General features: G+C 41.0%; 1 protein-coding gene across 5 annotated transcripts in view; it reads left to right on the plus strand.

Annotated features, from left to right (window-relative positions):
• The window catches only part of LMBR1 (limb development membrane protein 1), a 140084-nt gene that overhangs the window by 73950 nt on the left and 51829 nt on the right, over positions 1-14305 (plus strand). For 4 of the 5 annotated variants that reach the window (XM_089917117.1, XM_089917115.1, XM_089917116.1 and 1 more), the window contains 4 exons: positions 3079-3205; positions 3678-3746; positions 4553-4617; positions 7623-7695. In XM_089917117.1, the coding sequence (XP_089773243.1) occupies positions 3079-3205; positions 3678-3746; positions 4553-4617; positions 7623-7695 (334 nt within the window). Of the gene's footprint in view, positions 1-1247; positions 1272-3078; positions 3206-3677; positions 3747-4552; positions 4618-7622; positions 7696-14305 lie in introns of those variants that run through there. The other variant, XM_089917118.1, reaches the window with a different exon arrangement.

Below are 14305 nucleotides of genomic sequence, written 5' to 3' on the forward strand. Positions count from 1 at the left end.
ACATGGGCCTCTCACTGTTGTGGCCTCTCCCGTTGCGGAGCACACGCTCCGGATGCGCAGGCTCAGTGGCCATGGCTCACGGGCCCAGCCGCTCCGCGGCCTGTGGGATCTTCCCAGACCGGGGCACGAACCCGTGTCCCCTGCATCGGCAGGCGGACTCTCAACCACTGTGCCACCAGGGAAGCCCTGAACTTGGATATTTTTTAAAAGTTATTCTTACCGGTGCCAAACTCTTGGATCTTTATTATTGTAAGAAAAAAATTGAAAATTAAAACATTAGTTTGTTCTCCTATTTCTTAAAGTATATACATCCACTCTAAAAAATTCGGAAAATATAACAAGGCACCAAGTATACAAGAAAAATAGTTCCCCGTCACCGTAGTCCTAGACGGGACAGTTCCTTTCAGCTGGCCTTGCAAGGCTTGCTGGACATTGTCACTGTAAGACCCCTTCCTGCTTCTGCTCAGGGAGAGGGAGCTGTAGCCAGGCTGCCGGTGGGTTGTCTCACTCCCCTTCACAGCTCAGACCCCAGACACTTGCCAGCTGCCAGGTCATGGGGGCCCTTACTTCTCCTTCCTGCCTACGGCCTGTGTGAGAGGATTCATGGCTCGATCCTGGGGGTCTTCTTGTAGCCCTGAACCCAACCTGTGTGGGCCCTTGTTTGTTCTTACCTAGAAAGCCGTGTGAGCTTTCCATTCTTGTTGCCCAAAGCTTTCCAGAACTGCAGAGGTCTGAGATATTATGGTACTTGCAAGCTGACAGGTTAGTTTGCCAGACTCGCAGACCCTGGTTGTAGACACAGACTCCTGGGTCAGAGGCTTCATTACTTAGCGTGCAGGCACAGGAGCCTCCTGTTCCTGTCAGTTCCCCAGGACCCCGAGCCCCATGGGGGTGATGTGGCCCAGGTGGGAGCTGTCCCCACAGTGGGCTCGTGTCATGGCTGAGGAGCCCTGCATTTAGGGAACCCGCATTATTTGTAATGGGGTGCAAGCAAGCCTGCCTGCCCTGTGCTCTGCGGGGGGACCTTCTCTTTCACACTGTACGGTAAGCAGACCTGCCTCTACTGCAGAGATACCATCTCTGTCTTCCAGGGCTGTTTGCTGTACAGAAGTCTTTGAAAAGACAGTCCAGAGTGAGGACTGCCCCGCCTCTGCTGGTGAGATGCACAGAAGTGGGAGAGACCCACGGAGCACTGCCTTCCAACACAGACAGATTTGATGAAAAACAAATTTAACTGCTAAGAAATACTTCTTACCAAAATATCAGAGGAAGTGTGTAAATCTTATTGGTGATTGGTTCCCCAAATTTATTATCATTATAACACTTAAACTTATTGTTACATTGTAATTGCTTAATATAATAATTATAACATGTATTATTAAAATGCCCATTTTTTGGACATCAGGTCTCAAACAGTTCCAAGTAGCACTACTGTTTAGCTCATACATCATAACACTTAAGACACGTGTTACATGTTTTGAGAGCTCTGATGTTCCCATGGGCTGGTCAGAGGCATGCAGGATTCGGGCTCCAGTCAGAGGCAGAAAAAGACGAAGCTGAGGGGGTGTAACACATGCACTCCAGAGCCTACTCTTTTTATCTTTTATTTATAGACTTTCAAGATAATATTTAATGTGTGATTAAAAGGTTCTTGCTTAGAAAGAGAGGAAGAGAGAAAAAAAATCAGTGCTAAAAGGTAGTGGTCATGTTCTGGTATCCTAATGGTTTGAATGTGTGAAGTGTAGGTTCAGAGAGTTCTTCAGTAAGTAGGAGTGTATTTTTTAGTAGTGCATTTTGTGACTGTTCCTGTTTCATCTCACTTGAGTAATAGCTACTGTGAGATCTAATGTGTTAAATAAAATACAGGTCGTCATCACTCTGGTTTACCGGCCTCCCTTGCTGTGAGTGTGTAAGGTGCCCTGACTCTTCCATTTGAAGACACATTTTAACCTGTCAGGGGCAGTCCTGGTAAGGCTGGACTAAGAAGAAAAGACCACTTCAACTCTGAGTCATCATTTAGGGCTGGGAACACTTTGGCCATGGCTTTAGGACATTTCCTTTCCTATTGAATTTGAGGAACTGGGGTGCTATGATTTAAGTGCAACCTGTTTCTGTAATTCAGAAATTAGAAAATAATATTTAGGGCAAAATTGAAATAAGTCTATGTTTTAGATTTTTATTTATAGTTCATATCTTTAAACTATTTTTAATATGGAAGGAAAGATTACGTGACTTATTGAGAAACATGGATATAATTTTGGTGTGTTAGACGTTGTAAATTAGTGCATTGCAGTATAAAATATCAACATGAATCTTTACATTTAGGTACAGGTTCAATCATTTGATGACTTTCTAAGAATATGAGAAAGTTGTTTTTTGTTTTTGCCTTGTCCCGTAGGTGTTGAGTTTAAGTCCGGCCTCTCGTTTGGCCCTGAGGTCAGAATTTGTTTTATATTTAAAACAAAATTGTGCCTGATGATTCTTTATTATATTCCAGCCTCGTGGACTTAATGAAAATTCTATCTAATGTGGAGAAAGGGATGATATTTAATTGATATAAATACTATCCATTTCAACGGTTTCTAAGGCTGGATTACCACGAGGAGTTCTTCGTCTGGGCACTAGAGGGCTCTGGAGGCTGTGGGGAGCTAACAGAACCCCCGTGTTCTCTAGTAGATGGTGCTTTATGCTTTCACCAAGTTGGGTGTTCTCGGAACTGTTTGGCGGTACACCTTAATTAGCCTTATATTCCCTTGATTAGAATCACAGATAAAAATTTGTTAATCTCCTTTCTTGGTGGAAAGTGTTAGGAAAGTAATTAATTGTTTAAAATGGCTCTGCAAAATGTTTTTATGAAGAATTGTTTTGGTACTTTCTTCAAAGCTTAATGGTGTTTTACATAATTTTGAAAAGTCAGCTTAAACGTTACAACAGTAAACATTTAGTGTTTTTTGTCCTGGTAATAAATGTAAATTTCCTCCCCTTTCAAAGAATTTTTATGCTTTCATATAGACAGAAACCTAATTGTTCATGTGATGAAATAAAATATTAAAATTATATCTTGATTATATTTTTCAGGGAATCCGAGCCCGAATTTTAGAAACTCTGGTCATGCTTATTCTTCTGGCCTTGCTTACTCTCGGGATAGTGTGGGTAGCCTCGGCGCTCATTGACAATGACGCTGCGAGTATGGAATCTTTATATGGTACGGATTGGCTTGTTTAAACCAGTTTCTCTAGTGGAGACTACACTTTGGAATATAATTACACATTCACTTTTTAAAACATTTTAATAGTTCTTTGTATAGTTAATCCTTGTTGTTAATTTACAAAATTAAAAAGTCTTTCGACATGTTTAAGGAAAGAAATGAACGTTTGTGTGTTTCTTGTATGTAGAGTGAGCAAGCAGCTTTTCAGATTTTTTTTCTTCCTTTGGTTAATTGGTTTCTGTTCTTAAAATTCCATGGAGGCTCATTTTCTCCCTCCAAACAGGTTTTGCAAAAGGGTTATTTCCTGTTCTTCTGTTTTAGATCTTTTTATTGTACAATTTAGAAATTATATGGTTTAGTAGACTCAAATAGGCAATTATGATGTTTACTATACATTAATTTATAGTCAGTCCATATATCAGTGTATGGTATTTTGGATGCACTAAAATATATTTACATTTTTTAATAGATCTCTGGGAGTTCTACCTACCTTATTTATATTCCTGTATATCATTGATGGGATGTTTGTTACTTCTCTGTAAGTATTTTTCTGACATAATATTGATAATAAAGTAGAGTTGTTCTGTGTTCTAGAAAATTACAGACACGTTTCCCTATGAGATTCCTTAACAGCTTGGAGATTTTTTTAAAAGTTGGCCCTTAACTTTTTTTGTATGTTCAACATAAATTTTGATAAACTGAAACCTTGAAATAATAAGATACTTTTGTTTTTCTCTAAAGAAAGCCTCTTCCACAGAGTTGGAAAGAGAGAGGGAGGGGGAGAGAGTCAGACATGCACGTGCCTCCCCCCCCATCATAACGCTAGCTTCTACTTTTGAATGGTCATGGTGGAATTCTGTATGATGAATTGGCAGTCTTTTTTTCACAGTTTGTTTTGTTTTACTTAAGGCATCTCAACATATCTCAGAGATGTTATAAGCAGATAAAAGTAGGTAAAAGGATGTAAGGTTATAGTTGTCACTTTTGGATATTCTTGTCTGATACTTGATTCAGTTAGTACTTGAAATTTAGTCTGTTCTCTGGTTGGTTTTCTTTAATTTCTTTTAAGTGAAAATACTTATTATTATTCAGCTGCTAGAATCTGGCATATCCTACCCCTCCTTTAGTCTCCATGAATCTTTCCTTAAATATAGGAATGCCCGTCGTCTGTGCACGAACCCCTAGAGCTTCTCTAACGGTGACATTGAGGAGCCCTGTGACAAAACACTGAGAGAACCTAGATTGGAAACAAGCGTTTTCTTACAACAGCAGTCTTTGAGTTTGCTTTATTTTGGGCTAGCAGTTTCTCTCCTAACTCTGAAGTGAGCTTTCTCTGTTCTGCAGTGTGCACTCCAGTTGGCCTCTCCCGCATGTTCACAGTCATGGGGCAGCTGTTGGTGAAGCCAACAGTGAGTATGATGTTGTAAACCATTTTGTTTGTTAAATAGACATTTTTACATTTGAACATCTTTTAGGTTCTAAACTAGCATTCAGAAACAGAAGAATATTTTTATGTGTTTATAACCCAAATTGTCATTGTTTTTATTTTAATCTTTTTCATCTTTGGAAACCAAATTTGCTTTTGCTCTTAAAATACTAACTATAGGCACTCAGCTAGAAATTCTTCTAGCAAATTTGAAGACAAAATGTATAGATATTTACAGGTATTTTAGGAGCCCGTTATCTTATATCAAATGGTAACTCTTTTGTGTTTCAAAGTTTATATATTCTTTGACTTACAAAGCAGTTATTTTCTGAAAGTTTGTCTGCATATTATATCTTGATTAATTGAATTATACCTTTCCCTCTAATCTCAGAAATGCTGTATATTCATTTAAAAATAATTTTCAGTTGGTAGTAGTTTTGATGATTTGTCCCTAAGTTACTTGGGCCTCTAGCTATTTTGTCAAATATTTAATAAAATGACCATAATTCTTACCTGTAGCTAGGGAGTTGTCACATTATTTTCATGGATCCTCATTGCCTATAAGCTCAAGTCTAAACTATTCACATGATACAAAGCCTTTCACAACTGTCCCCCGCTGAATTTGCCTGTAGCTGCCCCTGCCCCCATTGCTTCCCTGGTGACTGATTCTAGCCAGTCTCACAGCTGACTTGCTGTGCCCAGAGCAGCCTGGATTCTTCCACTTCCCAGGCATGTCGAGGGTCTTTCTCTCACTTCTGCCTCTTACCTGCTTCAGCCACCTGACAGTCTCCTGAAGTCCTGGCTCTGAGACCAGCTGCATATACTACCTGTCTTTGACCCTTGCCTCACTTCTTCTTTAAGCTAAAATAATCAAGCTCCTTCCTCTGCATTTCTCATATTCCCCTTTATATTTCACTAGTAGTATTTATGAAATTATTATGGTTATATGTTTTTCTTCCCTATCAGTGTAATTCATCAAGGGAAAAAACTGAGAGAATATCATGGTAGACATTCTTTTAGTAAATGCTTGCTTAATTTTGAAAGTTTTTAATAAATAATCTTTGTATTTTTAAAAAATAAAAATGGATTTTTTAACCTGCTACATAAATGTACACACACTCAAATACATGTCCTATCAAATCTTGAAATTTACTTCCCTCTTAAAGAGGTTTTGTGACATTGCATTCATTTAGTTTCTTCCTAATTCTCTGGACTTTTTTTGTTGTTGTTGTTTTGGTCTCTCCATTTCTACTTTCTTCCCCCTAAAATAGGCAAATGTTTAAAGTTCTGTCCTTGGTCTAAAGGTGCTCTGCTCTGTTTTCCTGAGCACCTCTGCCACTTCCACATCACTTCTAAATGTCTAATCCTAGTGAGAAAAAGAGAGTGAATACAAACTACAGTATATTTTAAGTGCTATAATTGAAGGCCCTATGGAGCTGAAAACTCAACAGATACAAAATCAAACTACTTATCTCCCCTCCCCAAGCTTATTTTCTCCCAAACTTGTCTATTATTAGTAACATGTTCAAAGTTTTTAATGTTTGCCTCTTTTCTTGTTCCTAACATCCAATAATAATGGGTATTTATTCAGTAATTAAGTATACGCTATATGCTTGCACTAAGTACTTTATTTACATGCATAATTTCATTTAATCCTGATGACAAACCCATAAGTTAGGTTATGGTGTTCTTATTTTATGGTTGAATTATCTGCGGTTCAGGGAGATCAGGTAGCTTATACAAGATCACAGATCTGAGAGGATGAGGCAGGATTTGAACCCAGAGGCTCTTTTCAGCGCCTGGGCTCTGGACCACTCCTTGTTCTGCCATAAGCTCCAGAGTCATCGAGCAGCTTTACTGCTAAGTGTACTTTGTACCTCTCCACCTGTATGTTTTGCTTGTCACTTCCTCTGAGCAAAATGTCTTTCCTCCTTTTGGTAAATGAAGCTATTGGGTAAGATGCTACTACCATCAAAACCATTTGCCAAGACTTTTTTCTTCCCAAATAGAAGCTGGGAATCTTTCTTCTTCTGAACTTCTGTTAACATTTTATTTTAGCTTCAGTTATGACATTACTTTCAATTCTATAATTTTTTTTTCTTTTTGATTTTTCGTTTCTCTCCTGGACACTAGAATATAAGCTGTTTGAGGTCAAGGACTAAGTCCGATCCATATTTAGGTCCCCATCAGCCCAGACTGGCTAAGAGCACAGGCTTTGAAGACAGATAACTTTTCTTTGCCAAACCTTTGTTTCTTGGCATATTACAAGATGCAGCGAGAGCGGTCTGTTTTTCATAGGGTTGCTGTAGAATCAAGGGGATGAAGCACACCAACCCTTACACAGTGCAGATAATAACCCATATAATTGGTTACTGGTTAGTGGGGTTTTTTGGTGGTTGTTTTTACTAGTGTTGTATACTGTGGTAGTGAGTGTTGTGTATGTTAGCACACTGTTTTTCTAGGGTTCTGTCTATAGGATGGTTTTCATAATACCAGTGTTTAATATTTGTGGAAATTTTTTAGTATATAATGATGATGTAAATGGAAAGTATTGATGGTAGTGATTTAGTTTATGGGCTTTTTGTTTTACACATTATGCAGGCTAATGTAGATGAGAAACCAGTGTTGGACTGGGTGATCTATTCCTCTGGCTCTAAAATATTGGCTTGGGCGTCGAGATGTTATTGCATTTAGCTTTTTGGATGTTTAGAATTCATACATTTGTGTGCCATTGAGAGAGTTGCAGAGTTCTTTAATTCTTTAAGCTGAAAAAAATCAATTTAAATGTATGTAGATTTTGTGATAATCAGCTTTTGATGTGCTTAGTTATATACTAAGAATTTCTACTTAATTTGCAAGTATGAGCATTTTTAATTTAGATTCCTAGTAATTTGAATGGTTATCTAAATTATAGGCCAAATAGCCTAAATATTCTCGTAAGCACTACTTACGTAATGTATTATTCAATAGTTTGATGTTTAAATTTAGATTCTTGAAGACCTGGATGAACAAATTTATATTATTACCCTAGAGGAAGAAGCACTTCAGCGACGACTAAATGGTATGTATTTATTACATATTTAGACCAGAATAAAAAATTATTTAATTCAAAAAAGACAGATAATTGAGGGAAAAAATACAAGCCTCTCAGTACTTTGTGCTGTTGCCTGAGGCCAAGATGTCAGAGAAACACGTGAACTTCCCAGGTGAGGAGAGGGTTACTGAGGAGTAGCGGCACTTTGGTCAGGGTCCCATCTCTCCCTAACTGATAGTAGCTGTAACCAGCAGGGTCAGTTCAGTGCTGGGACACTGGCCACTAAGGTATATCCCTCTTCTACCAGATCCTAACGTATTGGAAGCATTATGACTTGTAGTTGCTGAGGTTCTGCAGATTTGCATGTTGTCTTAATGACTGTAGTATCCCTACCTCATGTCTCTCCTGTTGAAATCTCTAATGCATGGTAAAAAGCAGGGTTTCTCTGACACTAAGGGACCAAATTAGACTCTGTTGTACTTAGGAACTCTGTTGTCATTTGGGGATGCTGTTCATTGTTAGCTGGTAACCATGTAAGCATGTCAAAGATTTTAAAATTTAATTTTTCATTACTGATCATTTTTGGCTTCAAATGATGAACCAATGAAGAAAAGAGTGATGAAAGTTTAACAGAGAAATGACATAGTAAAATTTTCTTTATTTTACTCAAATGAATTTCACCCTGCACTCTTTTCTCCTACAAAGTTTTTTTTTTTTTTTAAATGTTGAAAACCTAAACACCAAGATCAGATTATTTATAGCTAACCATAATTCAAGAGTTGGTATAAAATGGAAGGTTACTTTAACTGTGAAATACTGAGAAATGGGAAGGAAAATACCTGTTTTCTTCAGTTACAGATAGTGAATTTAAATCATCAACCCAAAAGTGTTGATAATATTTAGAGCTTTATTCTTAGATCAAAGAATTTCAGATTGTATCTATTCTAGAGAATTCTTGTCAGTAATAATTATATGCTTTGATACTGATAACTTTTAGACTGGAACTACAGGTATCTTTTGTTCTTCTAACTTTATTAAAGCTACTTTAGCATATAAGCCTATTTAATTTAAGAATTATAACTTTAATCAATACTGTCAGCTTTATCATATTTCATTAAAGTAGTTAATATTATAATGAATTTGTCTTAGTTAGGTAATCATGCCGCTGTGTAATAAAACATGCCTGAATCATAAAGAATACATGTCCAGCTGCCTCCTGCAGTAGGTGGGGCTTATGTGTCAGCCTAGATGTATACTGGTTCTGCCTTACAGCTCAGGAGGCTAAGATCTAGGGAGGGTAAAACACACTGCTCTGTGAATTAAAGAATTTGAATTAAGTCTAATCAAAACAGACTTCCACATACAGGCTTTTCTCACTTTGTCCTTCAGCAATGGGGAAAAAAAAGTCCCTCCAGAATCTTTCTAGATCCTTGGCTCCTCACATCAAAAGTGGTTCGTTATATCTAAAGAAATTGAAAAGGAGGACTTTCCTGCTGGCACAGTGGCTAAGAATCCGCCTGCCAGTGCAGGGGACACGGGTTCGAGCCCTGGTCCGGGAAGATCCCACATGCCGCGGAGCAACTAAGCCCGTGGGCCACAACTACTGAGCCTGTGCTCTAGAGCCTGCGAGCCACAACTACTGAGCCCGTTCGCCTAGAGCCTGTGCTCCGCAACAAGAGAAGCCACTGCAATGAGACGCCTGAGCACCGCAAAGAAGAGTAGCCCCTGCTCACCGCAACTAGAGAAAGCCTGTGCACAGCAGCGAAGACCCAACACAGCCATAGATAATAAATAAATAAATAAATAAATTTATTAAAAAAAAGAAAAGAAACTGGAAAGGAAATACTTGCCAGAAGTTTAAGGTATTATATAATGAGGCAAAGCCAAAATAAACAAAACTCTCCGGCTAGCACAATAATGTTATAGTTTGTAGAGAATTAAGGATGGTATGATAGCTAATGCTAAGTGTAATTTTATTTTCTGCCGTTTTGGGAAGCCATGCACTACTTCTGACTGCTCTGTTGGTAGGTTGTCATTAAAATCTTTCCAGTGAGACTCTTTGTTGGGATAAATGCTATAGTTTTGCTATTTGCTGTTGGTTAGCACTATGGACTGTTTCAGGTAGAAAATAATAGGCTTGTAACATAAAGCGTTCTATGGCAAAATGGACATTTTGACTAACATAGACTAAGAATTGTGAGCTTCAGTAAAGTATATTTATCAGTATGTGCAGAGGAAAAAAACCAAGATGGAACAAAACTGTATTTTATGATTTGCTATTTTTTAAGAAAATACAGATCATGGGAGGTTAGTAATGGAAATCATCCCATGGATTTTATTTTATTTTAATTTATTTATTTTTGGCCACATTAGGTCTTTGTTGCTGCGCACAGGCTTTCTCTATTTGCGGTGAGTGGGGGCTACTCTTCCTTGCAGTGCGTGTGCTTTGTTGCGGTGGCTTCTCTTGTTGCAGAGCACGGGCTTCAGTAGTTGCAGCACATGGGCTTCATTAGTTGTGGCATGTGGGCTCTAGAGCACAGGCTCAGTAGTTGTGGCACACGGGCTTAGTTGCTCCGCGGCATGTGGGATCTTCCCGGACCAGGGCTCGAACCCGTGTCCCCTGCACTGGCAGGCGGATTCTTAACCACTGTGCCACCAGGGGAGCCCCACAGGGATTTTATTTAGTACTGTGTCAAGTGTATTTTGTTGTAACAGTTATTTTATATTTTAAATTATTTTTAAAAAGTGAAGTTTTAACTTTTTTACTCTGGGCTATTAAAAAGAATTGCAGAATAGAGTAAAAGATTTTTAAAAATACAGATTACAGCGGTGATTCACCCCAGAATTTGTGATGGTGTTTGCTGAGGGCACATTGAGTGTGCTTTCTTGGTTTGCGTGGGCTGTGACGCGCATCGCATGAATCTTGAATCTTGGGAACATCTGCATGGTTTGCTCTGATCCCAGCTTTACAGTTATCTGGAAAAAACATGATACTTAATATCAAGAGGTGCTTTACTGTGGGACTAACACCATTTTTTCTGGACGATAAGGTGACTTGTTGTGGTTGTTATTATATCCCTGGAGTTGGGTTTTCATGCCTGGTGTTTAAGTTATCAGTGTAGCTTTAGGATGGGCTGCCTGCCTGTGACTCCGTTGCTTCTCGTTGACCCTTGTTGTGGTTGTTATTATATCCCTGGAGTTGGGTTTTCATGCCTGGTGTTTAAGTTATCAGTGTAGCTTTAGGATGGGCTGCCTGCCTGTGACTCCGTTGCTTCTCGTTCACCCTTGATGGTGCTAGAGGTTTTGTTCTTGTTAATATTATTGTTATTTCATAAAGTACAGTAATAAAATAAAGCTAACGGGTATACTGTTATAAAGAAGCCATCCTGTTACCAGTCTACTCCACTCTTTCTCCTCCCTTTTCTGTTTACTGCACATCTTCTTCTAAGAACCAGACATTGTGCAGGTGAATTTAGAAGCTGAGTCTCAAGATCATGGACTAGTTAACTGAAGAACAGGAAAAGAAATGGTGAGACTCTGTGAAGGTTGTGTCCAGCGCTGAAAGACTTGGAAAAGAAATGGAGGGGAGCTGTATGGGATCCTGGAGCGGGAGGGAGCCCGAGCGCCACGCCATCTGGCCAAGCCCCCTTCCCTCACGTCCACCTACCCTGGCAAGAGTAAAGTGACGTCCCTAGAGCTCGTGCAGTTCTGGCAAGACTCCTGTGCCTTCCCACTCTCGGCACTTGGGACCCGCAGGGATAATGGGTGCGTTTTGCTCTTTGCCCCTTTCTGCCGGCTGGCATGAGGAGCCTGGGGTATGCAGTTCTTTGCATCTCAGACTCTGTGTTCCCCATGTCTCTCTTTGTCCCTTTTCTGCCCCAATTTCCCACTGTCCCCTAGCTCGTGAACCTTCTGCTTTAGCACTTGGAGCTGAGCGCTCACTCGGCAGCAGAAGCCTGGATGCTCAGCCTTCGCCCTCTTGCGTGAAGAACCGTGCTTCCTCGGGAGCTCCCTCGGTGGGGCTCCGTTTCTCCACAGCCTTGGCTGGCCTCCTCTTGCTCTCTTTCAGACACTTTGAATCTCGCGTCTTTGGACCTTGACCTGATTGACACCTTCTCCCCTTTTCAGGCACCCCTCCCACCCAAGGCTGTTCCTGCGCCCTCCTGGAAGCTGTTGTTTTATCTCCTCATTCATGATCATTCTCTCTACAACACCTATCATAATTCTTGGTGGTTTCAGTGTCCCAGTACTCTGGGAGCTCCTTGACCTCTCTCTTCCAACGATCTCCCTCAGCTGCTTATTGCCTGGGATTATAATGCAGGCCTTGTCATGAGCGGGAGCTCAAGTTCTTGCATAATCTCAAAATCAGTCGTCCTCCTCTCCAGCTCTGATTTTTCCAGCTCACTTCCCACAGTTCTTCAGTATTGAGCCTTAACGTGTCATTTGTTTATCCTAATAACTTTTTATTACCAGCCCCACCCTTTTCCATCATACCCTTGCTTTGTCACAGTTTAAATTCCTGGGCCGTCGTTATAACCGTTCCCTCATGTGCACCCTCAGTCCCCTTTCCCTCTCACTCTGTTGTACTCATGCCTGGCGAGACTGCAGCCTTGCTTCCAGCCAGCTCTGGATGTCCTCTGCACTCATGTCTGTTCACCTCTGACCATGACTGCCTGGCCTTTCTTTATGTGCATGACCATAGGTTCTCCTCGATGACTATTTATGTCTTCTCTTTTCTCAGACCATCTTCACTGTCACTCTCAGGTGATAACTTTGCTTCCTATTTTCTTGAGAAAATAGAAGCAATTATGACACAACTTGCACGAGCATTTCCCTTTGTGTGGATCCACCTACCTGCAGCTGCCCCTGCTTGTGCTGCCTTTTCTCCTTACACTGTGGCTACATTGTCCCTGCTTCTGGCTACAGTTGGCCCTCCCCTGTTGCACTGGATTCTGTCCCTTCTCACTGATTCTAGGACAGAACCCTAGCCGTTCTACATTTCTCTTACAGAATCAGTTTTTCACCAAGTGGATCATTTCCATCAGCATAGAGAATTACTGTGATTTTTCTCAACAGAATGAAAGACCAAGTGAAAGAGAGGAAGGAAAGGAAGGAAGTGTCGATGAAAAACTAATCAGTTGATCTAAGAAAGAAATGGAAAATTTTATTCAAACCAAATTGAGGATTATAACTTGGGAACAGTCTCTCAGAAAACTCCAAGAACCGGTCCTCCTCTTAGAGGTGAAAGCACAGTTGTGTGAGTTTTTGAGACAGAGGACTGTGCATTAAATGACGTATTATCAACAGTTTATACAATCCAGACCTACACATACAAAGTGAGTAGTGGTTAGTGGGTCATCGCCGTCCTGTACAGGGTTAAGAAGGAAGGTTATCTCCTAAGGAGTCGTCTTGTTGGTGCCAGGAGAACGTTGCTCTTTATGGTTGAGCAGGCATTTCTGCGGATGGGGCCGTGTGGTCAATGCATAGTGCAGATACATGGTGCACAGTGTGGGGAGAGAGGCGGCCAAAGGGCAGAGAAAACTTCTTGTGTTAAAATTTTCCTTGACTTGCCTTAGAATACAAATTTTTCTTTCCTCAGAAGGAAGGAAAGCAAATCAATCTGTCTTGACCTCCTGCCTGCTCCAGCTCACCACCTCATTGCTTTCCCACTTTTAGAGTGGAAGTCCCAAGGGTTGTATTCTTGTTGGCTTCATTTCTGTGCTTTGAACGTTTGGCTTTGAACTCACTTCTGCCTCCACGACTCTACCGAAGTGCTGGTGCCAGGTTGGCCCCGAGTTCAGAGTCCTCGTCTTACACTCCCCTCTCCTTGAGATCGTTTTATTCCACTTGGTTTTCAGTTTGCTACACTTTCCTTGTCCTTCCATTTAATGGGCTGCTGCTTCTCAGTCTGCTTTGCTGGGTTTTCTCTGTGTCCATTCCTTCTTCACACGGGACAGCCTCATGCCTCGGTCCTTAAACTTCTCTTTTCTGTTTGCCTGCCCTCCTCTGGTTGTGTCCTTTGGCCGCATGGCTTTATACCACCTGTGTGCTGCTGACCTCCAACTGTGTAGATCCAGCTGCCTAGTAGACACTCCACTGGGCTAATTGGCATCTTGAACATATCTAGTCCAGGATCAGCTAATTCCGCCTCTGTTAGAGTGGACCCATCCCTGTAGGTGGCAAATCCATTCGTCCAGGTGCTCAGGCTAATATGTTGGCGTCTCTTTCTCTTAATTCCCATGTGGATTCCTTCGCAAAGCTGTCAGCTCTCACTTCAAAGCCTCTCCAGCATCTTACCACGCCTCACCACTTGCACTGTCACCACTCCGGTTTGAGTGGCCAGTCACCTCTTGGTTAGATTCTGTAGTTTCCTGGTGGGCTCCCTGCATCTTTGGCCTTGTGAGTCAAGGAGAGCGCTTGAAAATGTAAGTCAGATCTCACTTGTTGGCCCCAGTCTGTAGCTTCTGCATCCTCTGGCTTCCTCTCCTGCAGTCTCCTTGCTGTTCTTTTCTCATGCGGCCTGCCCCGCCTCTGCCTCCTGCCTTTCAGGTCTTTACCTAATGGTCCCCTTCTCCGTGGGCTTTCCCATGCTGTGAGCCTTGTGGCTGTGATTTCGTAGTGCCAGGCCCACCTCCAC

Source organism: Delphinapterus leucas, chromosome 9, assembly GCF_059928025.1.
Source record: "Delphinapterus leucas isolate spDelLeu-1000000601 "Yukka" chromosome 9, BTC_Dleu_Yukka2, whole genome shotgun sequence".
NCBI classification, from domain to species: Eukaryota; Metazoa; Chordata; class Mammalia; order Artiodactyla; family Monodontidae; genus Delphinapterus; species Delphinapterus leucas.